At 50.1% G+C, this 21,252-nt stretch overlaps 2 protein-coding genes across 8 annotated transcripts in view; one reads left to right on the forward strand and one right to left on the reverse strand.

The window, feature by feature from the left end:
* Positions 1-12,107, forward strand: part of BOC (BOC cell adhesion associated, oncogene regulated) — a 71,642-nt gene extending 59,535 nt beyond the window's left edge. For 3 of the 5 annotated variants that reach the window (XM_070406197.1, XM_070406198.1, XM_070406200.1), the window contains 11 exons: positions 3,571-3,733; positions 4,074-4,184; positions 4,660-4,866; positions 5,205-5,386; positions 5,777-5,882; positions 6,187-6,309; positions 8,095-8,313; positions 8,991-9,226; positions 9,432-9,508; positions 10,283-10,476; positions 11,355-12,107. In XM_070406197.1, the coding sequence (XP_070262298.1) occupies positions 3,571-3,733; positions 4,074-4,184; positions 4,660-4,866; positions 5,205-5,386; positions 5,777-5,882; positions 6,187-6,309; positions 8,095-8,313; positions 8,991-9,226; positions 9,432-9,508; positions 10,283-10,476; positions 11,355-11,542 (1,806 nt within the window). In that variant the 3' untranslated portion in view covers positions 11,543-12,107. The remainder of the gene's footprint in view (positions 1-3,570; positions 3,734-4,073; positions 4,185-4,659; positions 4,867-5,204; positions 5,387-5,776; positions 5,883-6,186; positions 6,310-8,094; positions 8,314-8,990; positions 9,227-9,431; positions 9,509-10,282; positions 10,477-11,354) is intronic. The other 2 variants (XM_070406201.1, XM_070406202.1) reach the window with 2 other exon arrangements.
* The window catches only part of CFAP44 (cilia and flagella associated protein 44), a 116,107-nt gene continuing 106,452 nt past the window's right edge, over positions 11,598-21,252 (reverse strand). The window contains exons 34-36 of one of the 3 annotated variants that reach the window (XR_011470306.1): positions 16,709-16,843; positions 13,099-13,653; positions 11,598-12,218 (exon numbers count right to left, since the gene is read on the reverse strand). Coding sequence is in view for 2 of the 3 variants with exons in the window: in XM_070406194.1 (XP_070262295.1) it covers positions 13,480-13,653; positions 16,709-16,843 (309 nt within the window). In the remaining variant the exon portion in view is untranslated. Of the gene's footprint in view, positions 13,654-16,708; positions 16,844-21,252 lie in introns of all 3 variants that reach the window. The other 2 variants (XM_070406195.1, XM_070406194.1) reach the window with 2 other exon arrangements.

Below are 21,252 nucleotides of genomic sequence, written 5' to 3' on the forward strand. Positions count from 1 at the left end.
TCCCCTTGAGCTCCCGCCACAACCTGGACGGCCAACCCCACTAATGGTCACGACCTCCCGTCTCCTCCAGGGGACTTTCCTACCACCTCCAGGAAGAGGGTGGTGCTGGGCATTAGGGACCCTATGAGGCCCAGGAAAAAGCCATGCCTTTGCCTCCAGGTCTGGGCTTCATGCACAGGCTTCCCGGAAGCTACCACTGCCAGCTTCTAGTCCCAGAGGGAGCGAACAGTCTCCCTGATAACCATCCCCAGTCCTCCCCTCCTGGCTCTGCCATTTGTTGTTGATGTTGTTCTGTTTTTGAACCAAGCTAAGCTCCGCTGGGTGCATACCTGCAGGAACCTGGGCCTGATGAGCGAGCTCTAAGCCAGGAAAACAAACATTTGTGAACAGTATTTCTCTGAGGCCTGTAAAGCGCCCTCAGTTCTCAGACTCATGGCTCGGGTTTGACAGGCAGGCGTTTGAGCTGGAAGCACATCGAGTTGCTCAGACCTTGACAGAGAGGAGTCTGTCCGTGGTGTTTGGGGAGCTGTCGGGAAGCACTCTGGCGCTGACGGGGTCTGGGACGGAGCCTTCCAGCCCGCCATCCTGCACGCTGTGTCCTGGGAAACAGCAAGGGTCCCCGGGCTGTCACCCTCACTCAGGGCTGCATTCTCACTTGCTCCGACCCTGCTGTTCCTGCAGGAGGATGTCCTTGCAGTCCGTTTCCGATCGCCCCACATGCACGCTACCTTCTCTCTAAGGTCATTAGACATAGGCAGTTATTGTTTTCAAATGGATTTTTAAAAATCTTACTTGATAAGTAATGCATTCTAATGCTAGACTTTGTTATGCATTCATATTGTTTTGCTCGTGAAAGTGCTGTGTGCACTTGGAAGAAGAATTTGGATAATATATGAACGTGGAACTAAAAGAGTTTATCAACTCTTCTTCCCCCTCTAAAAACGAAAGCCAGCCCTGCGGGGAGGAAGGTCTGGCTGTGCGGAAGCCGTTTCCCCCGCTGGACATGCGGCCTCTCTGTGCCTGTCCCCTGGACACGCTCAGGACAAGTCCACAGAGACTCTGAGGGGGTCAGAAAGACACCTCGGGCCAAGCTACCACCCAGGTGGGGGCCAGGGCAGGCAGCTCCTTATTGGTGCTCGGCCTCCTGGCCGCCTTATTGCCAGCCAGCAAAGGGGTGAATACATTTTTAACAAACAGCAGCATTGTTCAGCCCAGGTTACGGGGCAGGGCTGGTCCTAATCATTGTTCCTCTGTGTAACTGGACACCTCCACCTTGGAGCTGTAGACAAAGATCAGGGCAGGCCAAACGCTCGTGGTCCCCAGGAGATGGCAACCAGCATGAGAGCAAGAATAATATTTTTCAGGCCAAGAGGTGGACACCAAATTGCCTCGCCAGAGAGCAGGCTGGCAAAAGCCAGGCATGCCGATCCGGAAATGCCAGGCTGGGGTGGCACCCAGCCTCTCGGTGTGTGTGACAGTGACTAATGACCGTTCCGTTTCTTATTTTCATTTCTGGTCCCCGTGGCAGTGTGAGGCCAGGCCTGGGAAGTGAGCAGACACTGCCCACTGGGCCTCGCTTCTATCAAGCCAGCCTGTGGGGCACTTGGAGCTGTTAGGTGGGCACGGCCGCGGCAGAAATGATGTCCCAGAAGCAGTTCCTTTCTTCTGGGACTAACATCTTCAAGATCCTCACATCAGAAAGAATTTGGACATGAAAAATATCAGCATTTGGGTTGTTTCTTCAGCCCCCTTCTCTTGCTGGAGCCTGCGAGCCTTTCAGTGCTTTTTCCCCTTTGCACACGGGGGAGTGGCTTCATTTCCTGGTGCATCTGCAGAGCCTGGCTACTGTGTTTGGGTTTCCAGCACCGCCGGGGATTCTCAGTTTGTAAAATCTTCTCCCCCTGGAACAAATCCTGGAAGCCTGACATTAACGAGCCCGGGCCCTGCCTGGCCCGTGAATAGCAGGGCTTGTTCTACTTTGGAATATTCTTCTTGGGACTCAGAGCTTTCCTGGCAGCTGTTTAGTTCCTTCAGCAAACCACACCTCAGGCTCCAGCAGGCTCTCTGAGACGTGCACGCCTGCAGTTAGGTCTGTCCTGGAAGGTAGGGTGGCTGAGAGCAAGCAGCCTGGCCTCTGAGCATCGCCCTGAGCCTGAAGCGCCTGTGTTGTTGTTTTTTCTTTAAAGAGCTGGGAATGTGACGCCATTACTATTCATCCATAATCCTGACAGCTCATCCACACTTTTTAAGTTCTAAGCAAGGACTGAGGGCAGGAGCAGAAAAAGGAGGATTGAGATGGGAGAAACCTCACAGAGCGGAGGGTGTGGGGCCGTAGGGAGAAGGGCCAGGCATTTGTTGGGAACCTACTGTCCACCCAGTTCAAAGCTCGACACTTCACACAAATCACCAAATTTAATCTTCAGAATCACCTGAGAGACCTTATTTGCTTCATTTTACAAATGAAAAGCCTTGGGATCAGAGAGGTCAGAGAACTTGCTTATGTTACACAGATAGTAAGAGAGACAACCAGGATAGAACCCAAGATTTTCTGGCTCCCAGACTGTTTTTCTTTCTAAAGAGGTTAAGATTGTGAGCATGCACTCACTGGGCCTGTGGCCTTTGGCAAATTACTGATCTCTCTCAGGCTGTTGTCATGAAAGCACTGTATAGCATATATAAAGTGCTCCATGCCTAGCACCTGGTAAATGCTCAGCAAATGGTACTGCTACTTTTACCATCATCCTCGTCTTATCTATTCTAATAATATAGGAATGTGCAAATTGGCCGGGACACCGCCACGTAACAACCAATCAGGACAGGGGTGGGGCCGTGGCGGAGAGTTCTCAGCACACTGCACCAGGGGTCCGAAGGGCATGGAGAGGAAGGGAGGGCAGATAGGCAGTTAGGGTGATCAGGCCAGGAGGGGAGTGCAAATAGGCAGTTAGGGGGATCAGGCCAGGAGGGGGGAGCAGTTAGGCAGTTAGGGGGATCAGGCCAGGAGGGGAGAGCAGTTAGGGGGATCAGGCCAGCAGGGGAGCAGTTAATGGCATCAGGCAGGCAGGCAGGCAGGCAGGTGAGTGGTTAGGAGCCAGTGGTTCCGGATTGCGAGAGGGATCTCGGATTGGAGAGGGTGCAGGCCGGGCTGAGGGACTCCCTCCCCCTGCCTGCATGAATTTCGTGTACGAGGCCTCTAGTTAGAATATAAACTGTTTGCTTTAAATAGAGCAAAGAGGAAGAAAGTAAAGTGAGTTTTTCAGAAAAAGAGAGGTCTTTGGAGAAATTCTCAGCAATTTCTCAGTGAGGCCTTTTGACCCTCCCCACTGGGTTTTTTTTTTTTTTTTTTTTTTTTTGATGGGATCATTAGATGAGAGAGGAGGGAGCCTGACTATACTGTCTTAGAGCCGGAAGGCCCAGTCTGCACTCTGCTGCACCACCGCTCCCCCAACCTGCCCCGTTCTCCCCCCTCCCACCCCTCCTGCACTCTCGGCTCAGGTCTGCTTTTCTTGCAAACCACAGCCACCAAGAGCTCCCGGCCAGAGGCCGGTCCTTATGAACAGCCATCTTCCCCAGCAGGTCACAAACACCTCTGATGATTGGACCATCTCTGGCATCCCAGCCAACCAGCACCGCCTGACCCTCACCAGACTGGACCCCGGGAGCTTATATGAAGTGGAGATGGCAGCTTACAACTGTGCAGGCGAAGGCCAGACAGCCATGGTCACCTTCCGAACGGGTGAGGGTCAGTCGTTGCCCCAGCTTGGGGTTCCCATGGGCCTGAGAAAATCCTCCCAGGCTCAGGTGAGACCACCGTCCCCTTGTCCCACTACTCACCACCCTTCCAGTGCCTGCCTCCTGTGGTTTGTGTGCCCAGGCTAAGGCCCCACCTCTCAGCAGGATGCCACCAGCCAGCCTCTCTGGCGCCTCTCAGGCAGAGAGGAGATCAGACCCCACTTCCACTGCCCTGCATTACTTGCACCTCCTCGTCAGACCCCCTGGCAGAAAGCACTCTGTGGAGAGGGAAACCTAATACCGCGTGCTCCCTCCCTGGCTGAGCTCAACCCGTTTCTACCCAGGACGGCGGTCCAAACCTGAAATCATGGCCAGCAAGGAGCAGCAGATCCAGAGAGATGACCCTGGAGCCAGCCCCCAGAGCAGCAGCCAGCCAGACCACGGCCGCCTCTCCCGTAAGCCCCTAGCAATCCCCAGGGGTAGGCATGATGCGTGCTCATAACCGGAACCCGGTCCACAGCCTCGGGCTCACTGCTGAAGGACGAATGGGCTTCCTGGTGTCTCCCCACAGTGAAGAAGTACAGATTGAAGCTTTTCAGATAAAACCCTGGAGTCCAGTACTGGGGTTGTTGACCCTGTGGGTGCAGAGGCAGTGGAGGGGAGAGGAGGTGGCCATTGGTGCCTCCACACTCTGACCTGGCAGAAGTATGGCTTTCAGGAGTCTTAGCCCACGGACTCCTCCTTGGAGAAGGCCACCTAGGTGACCCATCCAAGGTGACCCCAGGACGACCCAGTGCAGCCACTAGGGAGGGGGTGGGGCTGTGGGGAGGAACAGGTTCCTATCAGGAACAGGCCAAATCAGGTTGCAACACGACCATCTTCTCACCGTGTCTTTCTCCTCCTTCCTCCCTCATGGATGGTTTCCCTCAGCCCCAGAAGCTCCAGACAGGCCCACCATCTCCATGGCCTCAGAGACATCGGTGTTTGTGACCTGGATCCCCCGTGGGAATGGTGGGTTCCCGATCCAGTCCTTCCGTGTGGAATACAAGAAGCTGAAGAAAGTGGGGGACTGGATGCTAGCCACCAGCGCCATCCCTCCGTCCAGGCTCTCAGTGGAGATCACAGGCCTAGAGAAAGGTAGGGGCCTGGCCACTAACCTCCTCTTCCCATCCCCACTCCCCACCCTTCCCCTGCACTGCCCCCCTGGCCACCAAGAACAGGAGCTGTGGGGGTTCTCACTGCTCATCCTCCACCCACCTCTAGGCTCCCATGGATGCTCTGTGGTGCCTCAGTTCCACAAGCCCTCTCTCTTCTTTCTGATGAGGGTGGGAAGTCTCCTGAGTCCTTTGGGGTTTGCTTTTGGGGAAGGTCTGCCCAGAAGACACCCCCCGCCCAGGTCCAGGCCCTGAATGAGCTGTGAGCAAGTCGGCAGGTGTTTCCCAGCTCCTGGGATCAGTGAGTGTCTCTCTCACCAGGCACCTCCTACAAGTTCCGTGTCCGGGCTCTGAACATGCTGGGGGAGAGCGAGCCCAGCGCCCCCTCCCAGCCGTACGTGGTGTCGGGCTATAGCGGCCGCCTCTATGAGCGGCCCGTGGCGGGCCCGTACATCACCTTCACCGACGCCGTCAACGAGACCACCATCATGCTCAAGTGGATGGTACGTGGCCTTGCGTAGACTGCATGGGGAGGCGGGCGGAGCTCGTGTTGGGCGAGAGGGAACCATTTGTCTTCCCCAGCCTTTCCCCTAAGCGACCTCCCTTAAGTTGGTCTATGCATCTGTCCATCCATCATCATCCCCACCCAGGCAGGCTCAGAGGGAACTTAACTCTTTGGGGAAATGTCCGTTTGTTTCTTGTCTCCAAAGGCTGGGGGACCTCTGGGCTGAATACAGCGTTCTCCAGAGAGCTTTAGGGATGTCATCAGAAATGTCTGCCAGGGTCCCCCCGTGAATTTTGAACTCTAGGCCGGGGGAAATTCCCGTCCCCCGTGGCCGCACCTGGTGATCTCTCTGTTCCACTGTCAACGTGTTTCTTCTCCTTTCCCTAAGTATATCCCAGCAAGTAACAACAACACCCCCATCCATGGCTTCTACATCTATTACCGGCCCACAGACAGTGACAACGACAGTGACTACAAGAAGGACATGGTGGAAGGTGAGAAACGCTTTTGTGAGATTTGGTTTCCCCTGTTGGCACGGGGGGTCTCGGTGTTGGTGAAGGTGTGAAGCCGGGGCTGCTGTGACACACGGCATCTGTGCCCCATATCGTCGTCTCTTTCATGACTCACTTGGGGTCATCGAGTTCATAAACCCACACGGTTCCTTCCCATGGTGATGGGACAACAGGTGATGGGGCCGTTCATGGCAGCCGCCCCAGCACCCAGCCCTGAGTCTGACTGCCCGTGGAGACCAGGCGAACCAGATCCACGTCCCCAAGTGTGACGGAGTCTCTCTTCCAGGGGATAGATATTGGCACTCCATCAACCACCTGCAGCCGGAGACCTCCTATGACATTAAGATGCAGTGCTTCAATGAGGGCGGCGAGAGCGAGTTCAGCAACGTGATGATCTGTGAAACCAAAGGTGAGGTCTGTGGGTTCTGTGTCTGTCTCTGTTCTGTGTGCTGTGCTGGGTGTCTCTTCCCCAGGAAGACTTGTTTTCCAGGTACCCCTAAACTCTGTCATTCTTAACCTTTCATTTGCTTGCGCCTCATATTAAGTACAGATGGCTTGCTACATGACGGCTACAAAGAACTTGCGAACTCACTCCTACGTGAGCTCATGGAGTGGAACCCGTCCTTAGGTTGGGTTCTATAAGCACTTTATTCCTATGATAACATTTGATGCTAACACTGGTTTATTTACTTAATTAAATCCAACCCCATGAGACAGAAAAGGAAATGATATACCTTGACCAAGGTCAAGCGGCCAGTTAGTGGTAGAGCACACTTTGGGCCAAGTTTGTACAATTACAAGCCCAGTCTCTTTCTCTGCATTAAAACATGTTAAACATATTCACATAATACTTTATTTTCACATTGGTCAAGTGGATAGATACTGTCCCCTTTTTGCAAACACTGGAAGTGTATAAAGCAGGTGTATTGCAAAGAACAAACTCAGGAGATCACCAAGGAATAGAGACGAGAAAACCCATTTTCCTTCATTGGCAACATCTCTCTCCAGCTGTGCCCTGCTTCCCATCACTTGGCCAGCAAATACAGAGCACCTGCTGTGTGCACTGCCTGCCCTCTTCCACCGTGTACAGTGCAGTGAGGGGCAGATCCACCCAGGACCAGAGGTCCTGTATCAGAGTGCCCAGGGCAAAAAGCAGAGCCCTCACACGGGTTACACGCTGGCCTTTGGAAAGGATTGCATCTTCAGGGGGACTGAGGAGGGAGTGGCCTAGGGGACTGGACAAACCTGCAAGGACCTCCTGGCGGTTAAAGTACATGGTCCTGGAAGGAGGGGAGACGGCCCTATGGGCTGTAGGAGGGCCATTGTTGGATTTGTTTGCTGAGGGGTCACTGGTGACTATGCAGGAACGGGCTGAGGGGAGAGAGCGGGGTGCGGAGCCCAGGTAAAGAAAAGATGGGTTTGGGTCTGTTTTCTGAGGAAGTGTCATTAGGCTGAAATCAGGGGAACAGATGAGGGTGCACAGAGAGTGCTGACCGACAGGGACCAGGAAGACCTCCCAGTGTCTGAGGAGAAGCTGGAAAGGAGAGAGCAGGAGGAGAGAGAGGAGCAGCAGCAGTCAGAGGCCGGGGTATAGCAGAAGGCTGCAGTATCAGAAAGGCCAGGGGACGGCTAAGAAGAGGGTTAACAATGTCAGATGCACCTTGATAGCAAACCCTGAGGAGTTCACCATCCTACCTTGTTACCTTGGGATCAGCGTTTCCCAGATACTGTCTGCCCCAGGGAGTCCCACCCAACACACCTATCCTCCTGCTCTGCGGCTCGGGCTCATGCCTAGTCCTCCGCACCCCTTAACCTGCCGGGAAGAGCAAGTCCGTGGGTGAATGCTTCCTTTCCCAGTTCTCCTGCTGGCTTCATGCATTTGTTATACTTTCTTCCTGAAGTTCCCCAGCTCCTCTTTCAGGAAATCCCCACACCCTGCTGCCCAGAGCACCCAGCCTGGCTCCAGGCTTGGCTCACAACCCTCTGATTGTGTTTTGAAATACATGGTCCAGTTCTCAGTAATCCCAAGTTTCACGGTAGATGCCAAGGTCCTGCTGAGCTGGGACACCACGCTCACCCGATAAAGGGTTTCGAAGCCCCATTTCCCACACCACGGAATCGGGATGTTTGTTGTTTGTTGTGAACGAAATGTCAGAGAAATCGATGCTGATGGGAGTTTTGTTCACAATTACAGCTCGGAAGTCTGGTCAGCCTGGCGGGCTCCCACCCCCAACTCTGGCTCCACCTCAGCCGCCACCCCCTGAAACCATGGAGCGGCCGGTGGGCACGGGGGCCATGGTGGCACGCTCCAGCGACCTGCCCTACCTGATTGTGGGGGTCGTCCTGGGCTCCATCGTCCTCATCATCGTCGCCTTCATCCCCTTCTGCTTGTGGAGGGCCTGGTCCAAGCAGAGTGAGTGAGCGGCCCTCCCCCACACCAGGGGAGGAGCCTAGGGAGGGAAGGAGCCCCCCGCCCTCCAAGGAGGCCTCTCCCCAGGGCAGGATCAGAGGTGCCTGCTTCCCATTCACTGAGGCGCCAGCTCCTGGGTCCCCAGAGGGCTTAGGGAGAGTCACAGAACACCCCAGGACTAAGTCCCTCCTCTCAGCTCTCGGACCTGGCAGGTGGAGGAGAGTGTGAAGAGGGGGAGTTGGCCCTTCTGCATCTCAGGAGCTCAGGACTCATCTGGCTCCAACTCCTTTTCACACCCGAAGCTGCTGCTCTGACTGTGGTCACACTTACCCGCCTCTTCCCGCCAAACGTTTCCTGCCTCTGCTCTGGGTCCAGGGCTGCCCTGCACTCCCCACTTCCTACAGCACACCTGGTCCATCTTGCCTCCCCTAACTATTGCTCCTTGTGTTCGCTCACCTCCTCCTCCTCCTGAACACTTGCCCCTGTATCTCCTCACCCTCATCGCCCCTGCAAAGGAAGTTGCTGTTAGGGAGAAATGAGTAGCGTGAAGAAGTTTGCGAGGGAGAATATTCTCATCTCTAGGGCGGTGCCAGCTCCCTGCCTCCCTGATCGGACCCTGTGGTCAGGAGTTTTCTGAGGTTCATGTGGCCTCAGCAGATCTCTGTCCTTCTTCCTTCCAGAACATACAACAGACCTGGGTTTTCCTCGAAGTACCTTGCTGTCCTCCTCCTGCCAGTACACTATGGTGCCGCTGGGAGGACTTCCCGGCCACCGAGCCCACGGGCAGCCCTACCTCAGTGGCACCAATGGACGGGCCTGTGCCAATGGGGGGCATGTGAACAGGGGCTGCCCTGCGCCTGCCATGGGCCACCCAGGCGTGAAGCCGCCGCAGCACTGTCCCGGGGCACAGCCGCAGGTAACGCATCCTGGGTGAGGGCGAGCAGGTGTGGCAGCCCTGGAGGGGAGGATGGGCGCCTCCTGAGGCTGCCTCCCTGCCGGCCTCCAGGCCTGGACTGCGGGCCAGGCTTCCTTCGTCAGGAACAGCTCATCCTGCTAGAGGATGCATGGGAACGTGTCCTGGACGCCGACATGACCTTGCCATTCCTCTTCCCTTTGAGCAGCAGGATGACACCAACCACCTCCGGAGGCAGACCGCTCCTGGCGATGGACATGACGTCCACAGTGCCCCGCCTCCCAGGTAACAGGCCCTTCCACCCCTGCCGTCTGTCTCCAGTCCCAGAGCTCTCTCTCTTTAGGCCCTCAGGTTCAGCATCAGCCACTGAGAGGCCGGGCCAGCTTCGCAGAATTCCTCAACCTACTCATTTCTTCTAGACCAGTGATGGCGAACCTTTTGAGCTCAGCGTATCAGCATTTTGAAAAAACCTAACTTAACTCTGGTGCCGTGTCACATATAGAAATTTTTTTATATTTGCAACCATAGTAAAACAAAGACTTTTATTTTTGATATTTATTTTATATATTTAAATGCCATTTTAACAAAGAAAAATCAACCAAAAAAATGAGTTCGCATTTCACTTCTGACATGTGTGTCATAGGTTCGCCATCACTGTTCTAGACTAGGGGGTCCCCGCATCTGACAGCCTGCTCCACTGGTCTCCCCCCACGAGGGGTAGTGTTTGCAGTTACGAAGCCCTTTCTTCTCTGGAGCACGGGTCAGCCGCTCAGAATCTGCCCCCCACCTGGCAGGCTGCGGAGCCAGGCTCTGCTGGCTTTGCCCAGATGCCCCTGACTCCACATTTTCTAATACACTTAGGACTTGCATGGAATACAATGGAGAGAGGCCAGAATTACCTGTGGAAATGGTGTGGCACCTCTCGATGTTCATAAGGGAGCCGTCCCTGCCCGTCTGGGCCCTTTCCCCTCTGGTGTTCTCCACAGGGAAGCAGCCGGGCGGTGGGGAGGTGGGCCCACTCTGCCCACACCTCACTCCCATTTGGTCTCGTGCACCCAGGGGAGCCAAGGCCAACCCAGACGAGGCCTCTTTCCTGTACACACTGCCTGGTGCCTCAACGCACCAGCGGCTGCAGACCCACCAGGACCGCCACCCCCTCCAGGAGCAGCCTGCTTCAGCCAGCCAGCCCGGGATGAGGCGAGGACCCCAGAATCCGGGGCTGGAAGCGACATGGGACCCTCTTTTTCACCCAGGTTTGTGCCAGGGGCAGGGCAGGAAATTAAAGAGGCTGGAGGTAGCATGAGGGAACCCACAACCCAGGAGTGACTTGGAGGAGGGGGCACTGGGGAGAAGTCATTGAAGGTGATGCTTCATAGGGAGCTGTCCGCGCTTTAATCAGGAGAGACGGGGGAAGGACAGGGGCTGGCCACCGTCCCTTCTGCCCGAAGGCCTAGCAGATGTGCAGGGGCCTACCGGTCGGGTCCTTCTCCACCATCACAAGCCTCGTCCTCAAAGGCTGAGGAAAAGGACACCATCCCATTTCAGAGAAAGACATTTTTTGGTCTCTGCATTAAGGCCATTCACAAATTCCTACTGCCTCTCATAATAAGAGGTGCTCTCTAATCACGCCAAAATACCTTGCTTTGTTGGGTCTTGTCTCTTAATTAAGGACTAAGGTTACATCAATCATTAGGGAGCCAAGTTCTCACAACCATCGGAACTCTCTGTGCTTCCACAGAACTTTTCTCCATGGGGCTCTGTGCACACTAGCCCCTCCCTCTGTCTTCCCTGGGCCAGTGCCTTGGAAATCAGTGGATTCTTGGGTGGGTGCCGGATGCTGCAGAGGCTTGGGTCATGTTTCTTAGCCTCCGTGGTGTGGCTGTAGGTCCACGTGCAGACCCTCAACCCTGCCTCTGGGAGATGGAATTCACCTCCTAGAGCCAGGCCCAGCGCCACTGACACTGGATGGGCTCCCCTGGGGGAATGGACTGTGTGTGGGGTGATCAAGACCAGAAATCGCCTTGTCATGGCTGTAGGTTTCTCTCTCCTTTTGGACAAGTGTGACCAGTGACTCTGAGTGCCGCTTCCTGGACAGTCAGGATGTTAATGTTTCCATTCTCTCTCCCCTCAGGGCCCCCGTGCTGCTTGGGCCTGGCACCGGTTGAAGAAGTGGACAGTCCTGACACTTGCCAAATGGGTGGAGGAGAGTGGTGCCCCCAGCACCCCACGGGCACCCACGGAGGACAGGAGGCCGGGAGGCAGCTCTCCCCCAGCCCACCAGTGCACATATCTTTTGAAACACCACCCCCCATCGTTTAGACAGAAGCCAGTATTCCAGAAAGACTATTATCATTTTTAAAGAGACAGAGGAAATTGGTATTTATTTTTCTATAATAGCCATATTTATATATTTATGCACTTGTAAATAAATGTATATGTGTTGTTATAATTCTGGAAAGACATAGGGACTCCTACCCTTGGAGGTATGAGAGGTTAAACAAAGAAGCCACCACATACCAGGAGTAAACCAGGAAAGAGGAACACGGACTGGCCAGCACCCAGACTGAGGAGGCGGCTCAGAACCTCTGCCCGGGAGGCTGCAGAGGCCCAGAGAGCAGCTGCCCGAGGGAAGACTCCCGCTCACTGTGCGTGAGGAGCGCGCGGGTAACGCAGAGGCCAGGGGCGCACAGGCTGCAGACACCTGTGAAGACGGCCAGCTCTGGTGCTACAGGCAAGGTCTCCAGAAGACGCCCGTGAGAACAGACTCAGATGTGTATAGTACTATAAGCATTAACAGACCTTCCAGAATCAATAATCCGCGGCAACATCGCTCTGTAAAAACAAACACTGTAACTTCTAAATAAATGTTTAGTCTTCCCTGTAACCTTCAGCTTAGTCATGCGTGAGTCAGCGTTTTCCTTAGATGTTAGGATTCAGTCTTTGAGTATCTGAAGAAAATACCCACTTGTGATGTTTTCAGATCAGGAGATGAGATCTGGAAAAGATAGATGTCTCTAATGTTTTTGTCTGTAAATACGGAATGTCGGTTGTGCTTTTATTAACGTGGGACGCATTAGTAACTGCTGAGTCCAAGAGGGAGGCAGTGTACAGGAGGAAAGGAGAAGCAGTCAGTTCTCCTCCTGACTGGACTGAAGGTAAAACTCCAGTCAGGTCAAGGAATGAAACTAATCATTTCTGTAGAGGTCTGTGTGTGCTGAAGACCAAGTATTTAAGAGTTATGCTACACATGTGGTGCCTGATACATTCACTTCCCTTCTTTCCAAAGACACACCAACATTGCCAGAGGAGCCGACTCACCGCTTGTTTAAAACCAACGTTTACTTACTGCTTGCTGCCCATCCACAGGATCCTTATACCCGGGACTAGATGGAGGCTGAAGCCTGCAAGGCCTCTTCTCAATCTCAGTAGAGTTGAGTTACAGATGAAATGCCTCTTGAGACACACAATCTCATTAAGAGGCATCTGGCCGAACCCTGGCTTTCTCACTCTTGTCCTGATTTTGATGAGCAAGATGGTAGGAAAGCCCCAGGACTGATGGCAGTCTAGGACAAGTGCTCCCTCTGCTGGCCAAAAGCAGTAGCGTGCCAGCTGGTAGATTGTTACCCCCTTTTTCCAGCCAAAGCTAAATTGGAAAAACTCATCAAGATGACTTTCAGAAAAGTAGAATTTTAAAAAAATTTTAAGAAAGAAAGTGAAGGACGATAAGCAACATGCAAATGATAGGCAAGGAGAAGTCGAACAGGTAAGAGAAATAAGATGTGACTTCAGACTCAACCTGGGTGAGGGCCTGGGCCAATGCTCCCAATCTTCATTTAGCTAATCCATGGGGCCCTCAAATCCAGGCTGCAACTCACCTTCTAGCCCACTGGCTTTAAACAGCAACAGAAAAGGGACCAGCTGACGCTCTCAATGCTAGCTTTTCTTGCCAATGGCTAAAAATTCAGATAAAACAAACACAAACACAAATTTCCTAAAACGGGACATATGAAAGATGCTTTCTTAGTATGAGACACAGCCTTCTGAGACTTCATATTCAATCCAGTTGGTTCCAAACAAATGTGAAATGGCTCAGCTCAATGACAGATGTTGGCACTACCTGGCTGGATCTCGTTTTAGACTTTTAGGTCCATTCACTTCGAAATAACAGATTGCTGCAGGAGACAACTTCTGGGGAAATTTATGTCAGAAATCTTGGGTGGATTTGAGACCAAAAAAAAGTAAAAGGCACAGTGGCTTCATCTGTTCTCCGGTGGGAACTTAATGGGTGGGAGGATAATGCCGCCTTTCTTACGCAAAAGAGCAATCTCTTGCTTTAAGGCCAAAATCCTTTCCGCCTGGAGTTGGATCAGCTGAGTGACCTTCTCTCTTGCCACAATATCTGCTCTCCGAGGGCCCTGGAAGGCATTGCCCTGTTGAAAGAAATCATCTCCTTACTTGAAGCATCATGTTGGATGAGAAAACGTCTGTTCTTATATATTTTTATATGTTCTTATATGGGAGTGCCTGCCTTAATCCATTTAAACAGCCATTGCTCCTTCCTTTAAGGGGCCTGCATTCGTCCACTGAAATCCCACCATTAGAAATGTGTTCCTTTGCACTAACAAACAACTCTTAAAATGCAAATATCCTTTAGATGGGTAAGCCGCCACTCATACCTTGGAGGGCTTATCACTGGAATCATAAAAGACAAGGTGCCTCCTTTTTCTATACAGCTCATCATCATATTTTATTTTCTGAAAAGAAAATCATCTTTATGTCCTGCCCTAGCCAGTTTGGCTCAGTGGATAGAGCATTGCCCTGCAGACTGAAGGATCCTGGGTTCAATTCCAGTCAAGGGCACTTAACCTCGGTTGCAGACTCGATTCCTGGCCCTGGTCAGGGCAAGTGTGGGAGGCAACCAATCAATGTGTTTCTCTCACATGGATGTGTCTCTCTCACATTCATGTTTCTCTCCCCCAGCCTCCCTTCCACTCTCTAAAAATCAATGGAAAAATATCCTCGGGTGAGGATTAATAACAACCAAAAATCATCTGAATATCCTTATCTGATTTCAGCCCCTGTCCAGCCAACTCCTGCTCAAGCTCCAGATCTCACTTTCAGGGAGGCCTTCTTTGCCCCATGGACTAGACTAGGGTCTTCTGCTCTGCGTTCTATCAAAACAGCCACCACCCTGTGTCATTGGAATCATCAGAGTGCACCATTTAAAATGTATGACATTTGACCACTTTTTAACCTAAAGAAAGTGGCAATTTATTATGGTTCAACCTAAATGTTTGATATATTTCTTGTGAGATCCTGGATCTCACCACTGTACCCAGCACTCACCCTAGAACTTGTTACCTAAGTAGATGCTCAATAAAATTTGAACCTGAGCTAAAGGGCAGGACATTACCACCCAGCTAGTCTGCACTCTCTGCCAGGTGCTTCATTGAATCCTCCCGACAACTGTGAATTCGATGGTGGTTGTCTAGTTTTACAGAAACTGGGACAGAGATGCATGAACTGGCCCAAGCGATTATGTTATTAAGGATAGGAAGCAGGGTTACAACCAGGTTACCTGAAGCCAAAAGCCCATGATTTGTCCATTACCCTCACTTACGATGGCAGACCTTCCTAGCAAATAGGGGTTATCATTACCCAAAAGCTCCTCTCTTGCCTGCCTTCACTGTAGAGGCTGTGAAAGCTACACACTAACATCACCCAGTTTCTCCTCCAGCGAGGGTTGGCTGAGTGAATATAAGCAGAAAACTGGTGCTTCCTTGTGAAGGCACAGAAGTGGCTGGCATGTGTATGTGAAACATGGATCTGACGCAGCTGTTTTGTGACTCTGAGGAGAACTTCAAAGAATCAGAGAGAATCACAGAGATGCTGGCCCCTGATATCACAGACGCACCAAATCAAACCCCTTAAGTCATCTCTAGGCTTCGCGTTCAGTGAAAAACAATGAGCCTTATTTGTTTAAGCTACTTTCAATGGGGCTTTTGGTTACTGGCAGCTAAATGCTTGTACCGACTCACCAGTCATTCCAGGCATCATTTTAAAGGCACCTCAATTTTCCCTCATCCTCCTCACCATATCCAAAAATTTTTTGACTAATCTTACTTGGGAATTTCTTTTGACACTAGCTAGCTTCTCACCATCTACATCCCAATGCAGAACAATTGAGTCAGCTTTGGAGGTAGACAGACCTCGTTTTAAAAACTCACTTCCTGTGCATTAGCTCTGAGAGCTGAAGCAAGTTACTCCCTCTCTGAGCCTTAGGAAGTAGTGTTTTGAAGATTAAATGGGATGTCCTTTGAAAAGAGACTGCACGTGTCAAGATATACTGTAAAGATACACTCTGTAAAGACATATACGATTTATTTTCCCATCCAACTGATCTACCTCCAAACTCTTCCCAATGTATCTGGACTTGTCAAAGCACTTCAAGTCAACAAATGTTTACTGACTGCTCACTCTGTGATTTTATTTGGGTGTCAACCCTCCCGAACACTGCCTTGATTCTCCACTCAGAAACTCTTTAGTGGATAAAGGGCCCTCGGTATTCTGATTCTAAGCTTCCTCTCAAATCTAATGTCCGCTTTTAAGCTTTCCAAATCCTCTTATTCTTTCTCCATGGAATAAACCATATTCTTTCCTCCTTTTGGACTTGAACTTAGACCAGAGCTCTTAAACTCAAGCATGCATCAGAGTCCCCTGGAAGGCTTGTTAATGTGGTTTGATGCCAGGACTCCCCCAGCCCCCCAGCTTCTGACTCAGTAGATCTGGGTTATTTCTAACAACCTCCCAGGTGATGCTGATGCTTTCCTCAGGGGAAACCACTACTGGCTGAGGCCACTGCCAGATGCTTAAAGAAAACCAAGAGAAACAATAGGCAGTTTTGCAAAACCTATTGCAAGAACATGAGCTATAGTTCATTCAGAATAGGTGTTGGGTTCCTGGAGGGCAAGACGTGAAGGATGAATTTCATTAAATAAGTAGTATCCACCACATATTAAGGAACACAATGTTAGGCTCAGTAAATATTATAAAGAGCCCTTTGAAAGCCCTAAGAAGGAACAAGTGCTTTAGTGAAGCAACAACGTGAGAGCCCACAAGTCAAGACACCCACTTTAGGTCAAATGAAAGGAGCAGATATTGGAAATGGATGTTAGGCACCAGATTCGGGTAGTGTATTAGTACTATTTATACCTAACTAGCCTTATCTCTCCAGGGCCAAGGCAAACCCCATAGATTAGCATTTATATAAGTTCATGGCCCCAAGATGCACACGATGAAGCTAGTTCCTCAGGCTCCCTGTGATGGGGCCAGTGTCACATTGGTGTTCTCAGGGACCGGGCTGAGGCGAGAAGCAGTCTACTAGTAAGATCAAGGTTTGCTGAAATGCCAGCACTGAAATTCCCACGAACACTACCGCTACCGAACTTCCCCATGCAACAGAGGGTCTGAAGGAAAGCAGCATACCTGCTGGTTCTGGAGCGTGTTCAACCGAGAATCAAGCTTCTTCTTTTCAATACATAGATCGTTCATCTGGTGGAGCTTTTTGGTGTGTTCTTTCGTTTTCATCATCAGTTCCCAGCGCACTTGAGCAATCTTTTCCTACCAGAGCAGGAAGATGCAGAATGGGTGACATGAATAAGAGGAAATAGAGAAAAATGAATGTGCAGATTTGATCAAAGCCATCAGGCAAATGAAGTGATGTGCACATGGAAAAATATAACCAGAAGTCAGTATGAAAACGCAGCCAGAAGCAACTGTATGGAGTCTAGTCTGATTACAGAAAAGATAAGAAGACTGTAAGTATGATCAAAGACAAAAGTAGGCAAAATAAGACAGACATCGATATCACTCCATTGTTGAGGAATGAATTAGTATGCAGACTGAGTGCTGGTATTAACTAGTTAAAAGGGAGAATAATAATTTAAGCAGAAAACTTTTAGATGTTGCTCTTTCCCCAGTCTTGGCCCAGGATCCCCCAAGCCCCTGAATGGCCATACATCCGCTAGTGGCTTTCCTTTGTTCTCTTAGTGCTCCAATAAATTATGTTAGATTGCACATATCCTGTCTAGCATTCCCCTCATGGAGACCAATCCTATCACATGAGCACCTCAACCATTTACTTCTTTACAGCACAGTGGCATATCTTGGATAAAAAAAGTTTAAGACAAGAGAGCACTGGCAACCTCTCCACGTCCCCTATCTACTGATGAAATTTGACAGTAAACTGAAGAAGTCATAATGACTTGCAGGCTATGAAATTGCCATAAAAGCTCCTGTCTTTGAATGAGGCTATATCTGGAAACCACACCACCTCATGCTCTAGGAATGACATAGGCATGGACATCTTCTAAGGCCCTGCCAGCTAACTAGTCTGCATCGTGTTATAAAATTTGTTACTCAGAGTTTAATAATTTCCAAATTGTAACAGCATTTAAATGCTATATAGAATAACACAATTAGGATCCTCAGAGTATAGCCTTTCAGTTTCTAACACTGTTAGAGCATTTATACATGAATGTTGACCTCAAAATGAAGCCTTTCTGTAATCATGCCATTTTGCCATCATGTTTACATGCACCCTGGACCCCAAATGCCAGTGCTGGTGCCTTCATCCCAAGGTAGACTAGTCCCTAAGTGAACGGTAAGAAAGTGGAGATAGGCTTAAGGTCAGAAGCTCCCACTGGGGATCGAGCCCACAACCCGGGCATATGTGCTGACCAGGAATCGAACTGTGACCTCCTGGTGCACAGGTCAATGCTCAACCACTGAGCTATGCTGGCCAGGCCAAAGTTACACTTATACATATTCTTCTTCGGGTTTGCATTTTCTTATTTTAACAGTATAATATATTAATTGATAGTTTAAATTTTTCTTTTTAAGAACTTTGAATGAAAGCCAATAAGCAAGGACACCAACTGTGCATACACTGTTAAGGCCCTCAGCCTTAGTGGCTTCACTTCCTGGAACCGACTACAAATCATTGGAACTAAACACAGATATTGCCTCAGAGACAAGATAAAAATCACAGGTCATTGGAGATGAAAGTGACCATAGAAGGCACTATGTCTAACCCCTCATTTTATAAAAGAGGAACCTGAGACAAAGAAAGGTTGAGGGACTTGCTTGGGACCCAAGATGACTACAGAAAAGCTTAGTCTGAGAGTTAATGCAACACGCCATCCACCACCCACTCTGTAAGGACAAATTCTGTTCATGGGTCCATTTCTATCAAAAAAGAGCTTTGAAACTACTGAAACAAGAGGTTACAATCAATTCAAAATACATATTATTGATATATTTTTGCCTCCAAACATGAGAATTAGAAGACATAAATGGAGAAACCAAGATGGCGGCATAGGTAAACACCGGAGATTGCTGCCTCACACAACCACTTCAAAAATACAACTAAAAGACGGAACGGACATCATCCAGAACCACAGGAAGGCTGGCTGAGTGGAATTTCTACAACTGGAAGGAAAGAGAAAAGCATACCGAGACTCAGAGGAGGTGCGGTGTGGAAGTAAAATACAGAGGTGTGGAGGTGCATGCGGAGAGGGCTGGCGGCTAAGGTCATGATTGTCTTTTTCAATAGGGAGGGAGTCTGAGCTGCAGTTCCAGGCGAGTCTCTGGGAGAGACTACGGGAGAAACAGGACTGTCTGGCATTGGTCAGAACTTCAGGGCACATGCAGTGATTGCCGGGTCCTCTGAGGACAGGACTGAGAGCAGCCATACTGCTCGCTCCGCCCATCCTGTTGATCCCCTGGGACCCTGCCCCGCCCAAGCCGTGCACAAAGGCTTTTGCATATGAAAGGCCCGGCCCTTCGTAATCTGAAAATTACTTAACAAACTGCAGCTGCCCCAAGGCCCCAGGGCACCTTGCATTGCTTTACAGCTGGCTTCTGCTGGGTAGCCTCAGGCAGAGGCTAGATTAGCACCTCCTTAGATCCAAGAGCCAGTGTACCCAGGGATCAGAGTGGGACCATCCAATTACAACTCCACAGATCCATAAGGGACACACTCAGGGGGCAGACTCAGTGAGCACCAAAGCCCCACTGAAGCAAGTCTTGCCCCATAAGGGTGTCTTCAGCACAGAAGTTCTCCCACCGTAGACACAGCTGATTCTCACAGCCAATCGGCCTGGAGGTCAAATACTCCCAGTGTTACCTACAACAATCAAGGCTTAACTACAACTAGACTGTGCACAAAGACCACAAGGGGGTGCACCAAGAGTGTCTACCTCAGGTAATTGGGACACTTAGCACAGAAAGACACTCTATTGACACAGCGAAGCATAAAAAATGCCGAGACAAAGAAACAGGACACAAATGACAGAAATGGAGGAAAGCAAACTACTGGATATAGAGTTCAAAACCACACTTTTAAGGTTTTTCAAGAATTTTCTAGAAACCGCCAATAAATTTAGTGAGACCCTCAATAAATCTAGTGAGACCCTCGAGGATATGCAAAAGGACCAACTAGAAATTAAGCATACACTGACTGAAATAAAGAATATTATACAGACTCCCAACAGCAGACCAGAGGATCGCAAGAATCAAGTCAAAGTTTTAAAATACAAACAAGCAAAAAATACCCAACCGGAAAAGCAAAATGAAAAAAGAATCCAAAAATACGAAGATAGTGTAAGGAGCCTCTGGGACAGCTTCAAGCATACCAACATCAGAATTATAGGGGTGCCAGAAGAAGAGAGAGAGCAAGATATTGAAAACCTATTTGAAGAAATAATGACAGAAAACTTCCCCTACCTGATGAAAGAAATAGACTTACAAGTCCAGGAAGCGCGGAGAACCCCAAACAAAAGGAATCCAAAGAGGACCACACCAAGACACATCATCATTAAAATGCCAAGAGCAAAAGACAAAGAGAGAATCTTAAAAGCAGCAAGAGAAAGACAGTCAGTTACCTACAAGGGAGTACCCATACGACTGTCAGCTGATTTCTCAACAGAAACTTTGCAGGCCAGAAGGGAGTGGCAAGAAATATTCAAAGTGATGAATAGCAAGAACCTACAACCAAGATTACTTTACTCAGCAAAGCTATCATTCAGAATTGAAGGTCAGATAAAGAGCTTCACAGGTAAGGAAAAGCTAAAGGAGTTCATCACCACCAAACCAGTATTATATGAAATGCTGAAAGGTATCCTTTAAGAAGAGGAAGAAGAAGAAGGTAAAGGTACAAATTATGAACAACAAGTACACATCTACCAACAAGTGAATCTAAAAACCAAGTGAATAAATAATCTGATGAACAGAATGAACTGGTGAGTGTAATAGAATCAGGGACATAGAAAGGGAATGGACTGACTATTCTTGGGGGGGGAAAGGGATGTGGGGGATGCGGGAAGAGACTGGACAAAAATCATGCACCTATGGATGAGGACAGTGGGTGGGGAGTGAGGGCGGAGGGTGGGGTGGGAACTGGGAGGAGGGGAGTTATGGGGGGAAAAAAGAGGAACAAATGTAATAATCTGAACAATAAAGATTTAATTTAAAAAAAGAAGAAGACATAAATGCTTACCACATGCCTAAAACACAGGCCTTAAAAGAATATTAAAGATCAATAATTTGTTCTGAATAACTTTCAAGGTCTAATTTATTAACAATGTTATTCTGACTATTGGAAACTCAGGTAATCCTTTCCAGATTTTGTTTTTTTAGATGTCCTTTTTTTTCCTGATCATAAAAGGAATATGTAAGTCTATATATAAAAGTCTAATATGCTAAGTGTCCGATGGAGTGGTCGACAGAACGCTCAACCAGTTGCTATGATGCGCACTGACCACCAGGGGGCAGACGCTCCAACTGGTAGGTTAGCTTCCTGCTGGGGTCTGGCAATGGGGACTGGGCAAGACTGGCCACACTCTGGAGCCCTCCCACGGTCCCCTCTCGACCGGCTAGCCCCAATCACCCCGACGGGGACTGGGCGAGATGGTCCTGATTGGCTCCAAATGGGACTGGGTAAGACAGGCTGGACATGCCCTGGAGCCCAC

The sequence above is a fragment of the Myotis yumanensis genome, unplaced genomic scaffold, assembly GCF_028538775.1.
Source record: "Myotis yumanensis isolate MYYU_CA2020_CCGP unplaced genomic scaffold, mMyoYum1.0.hap1 SCAF_2, whole genome shotgun sequence".
Taxonomy (NCBI): domain Eukaryota; kingdom Metazoa; phylum Chordata; class Mammalia; order Chiroptera; family Vespertilionidae; genus Myotis; species Myotis yumanensis.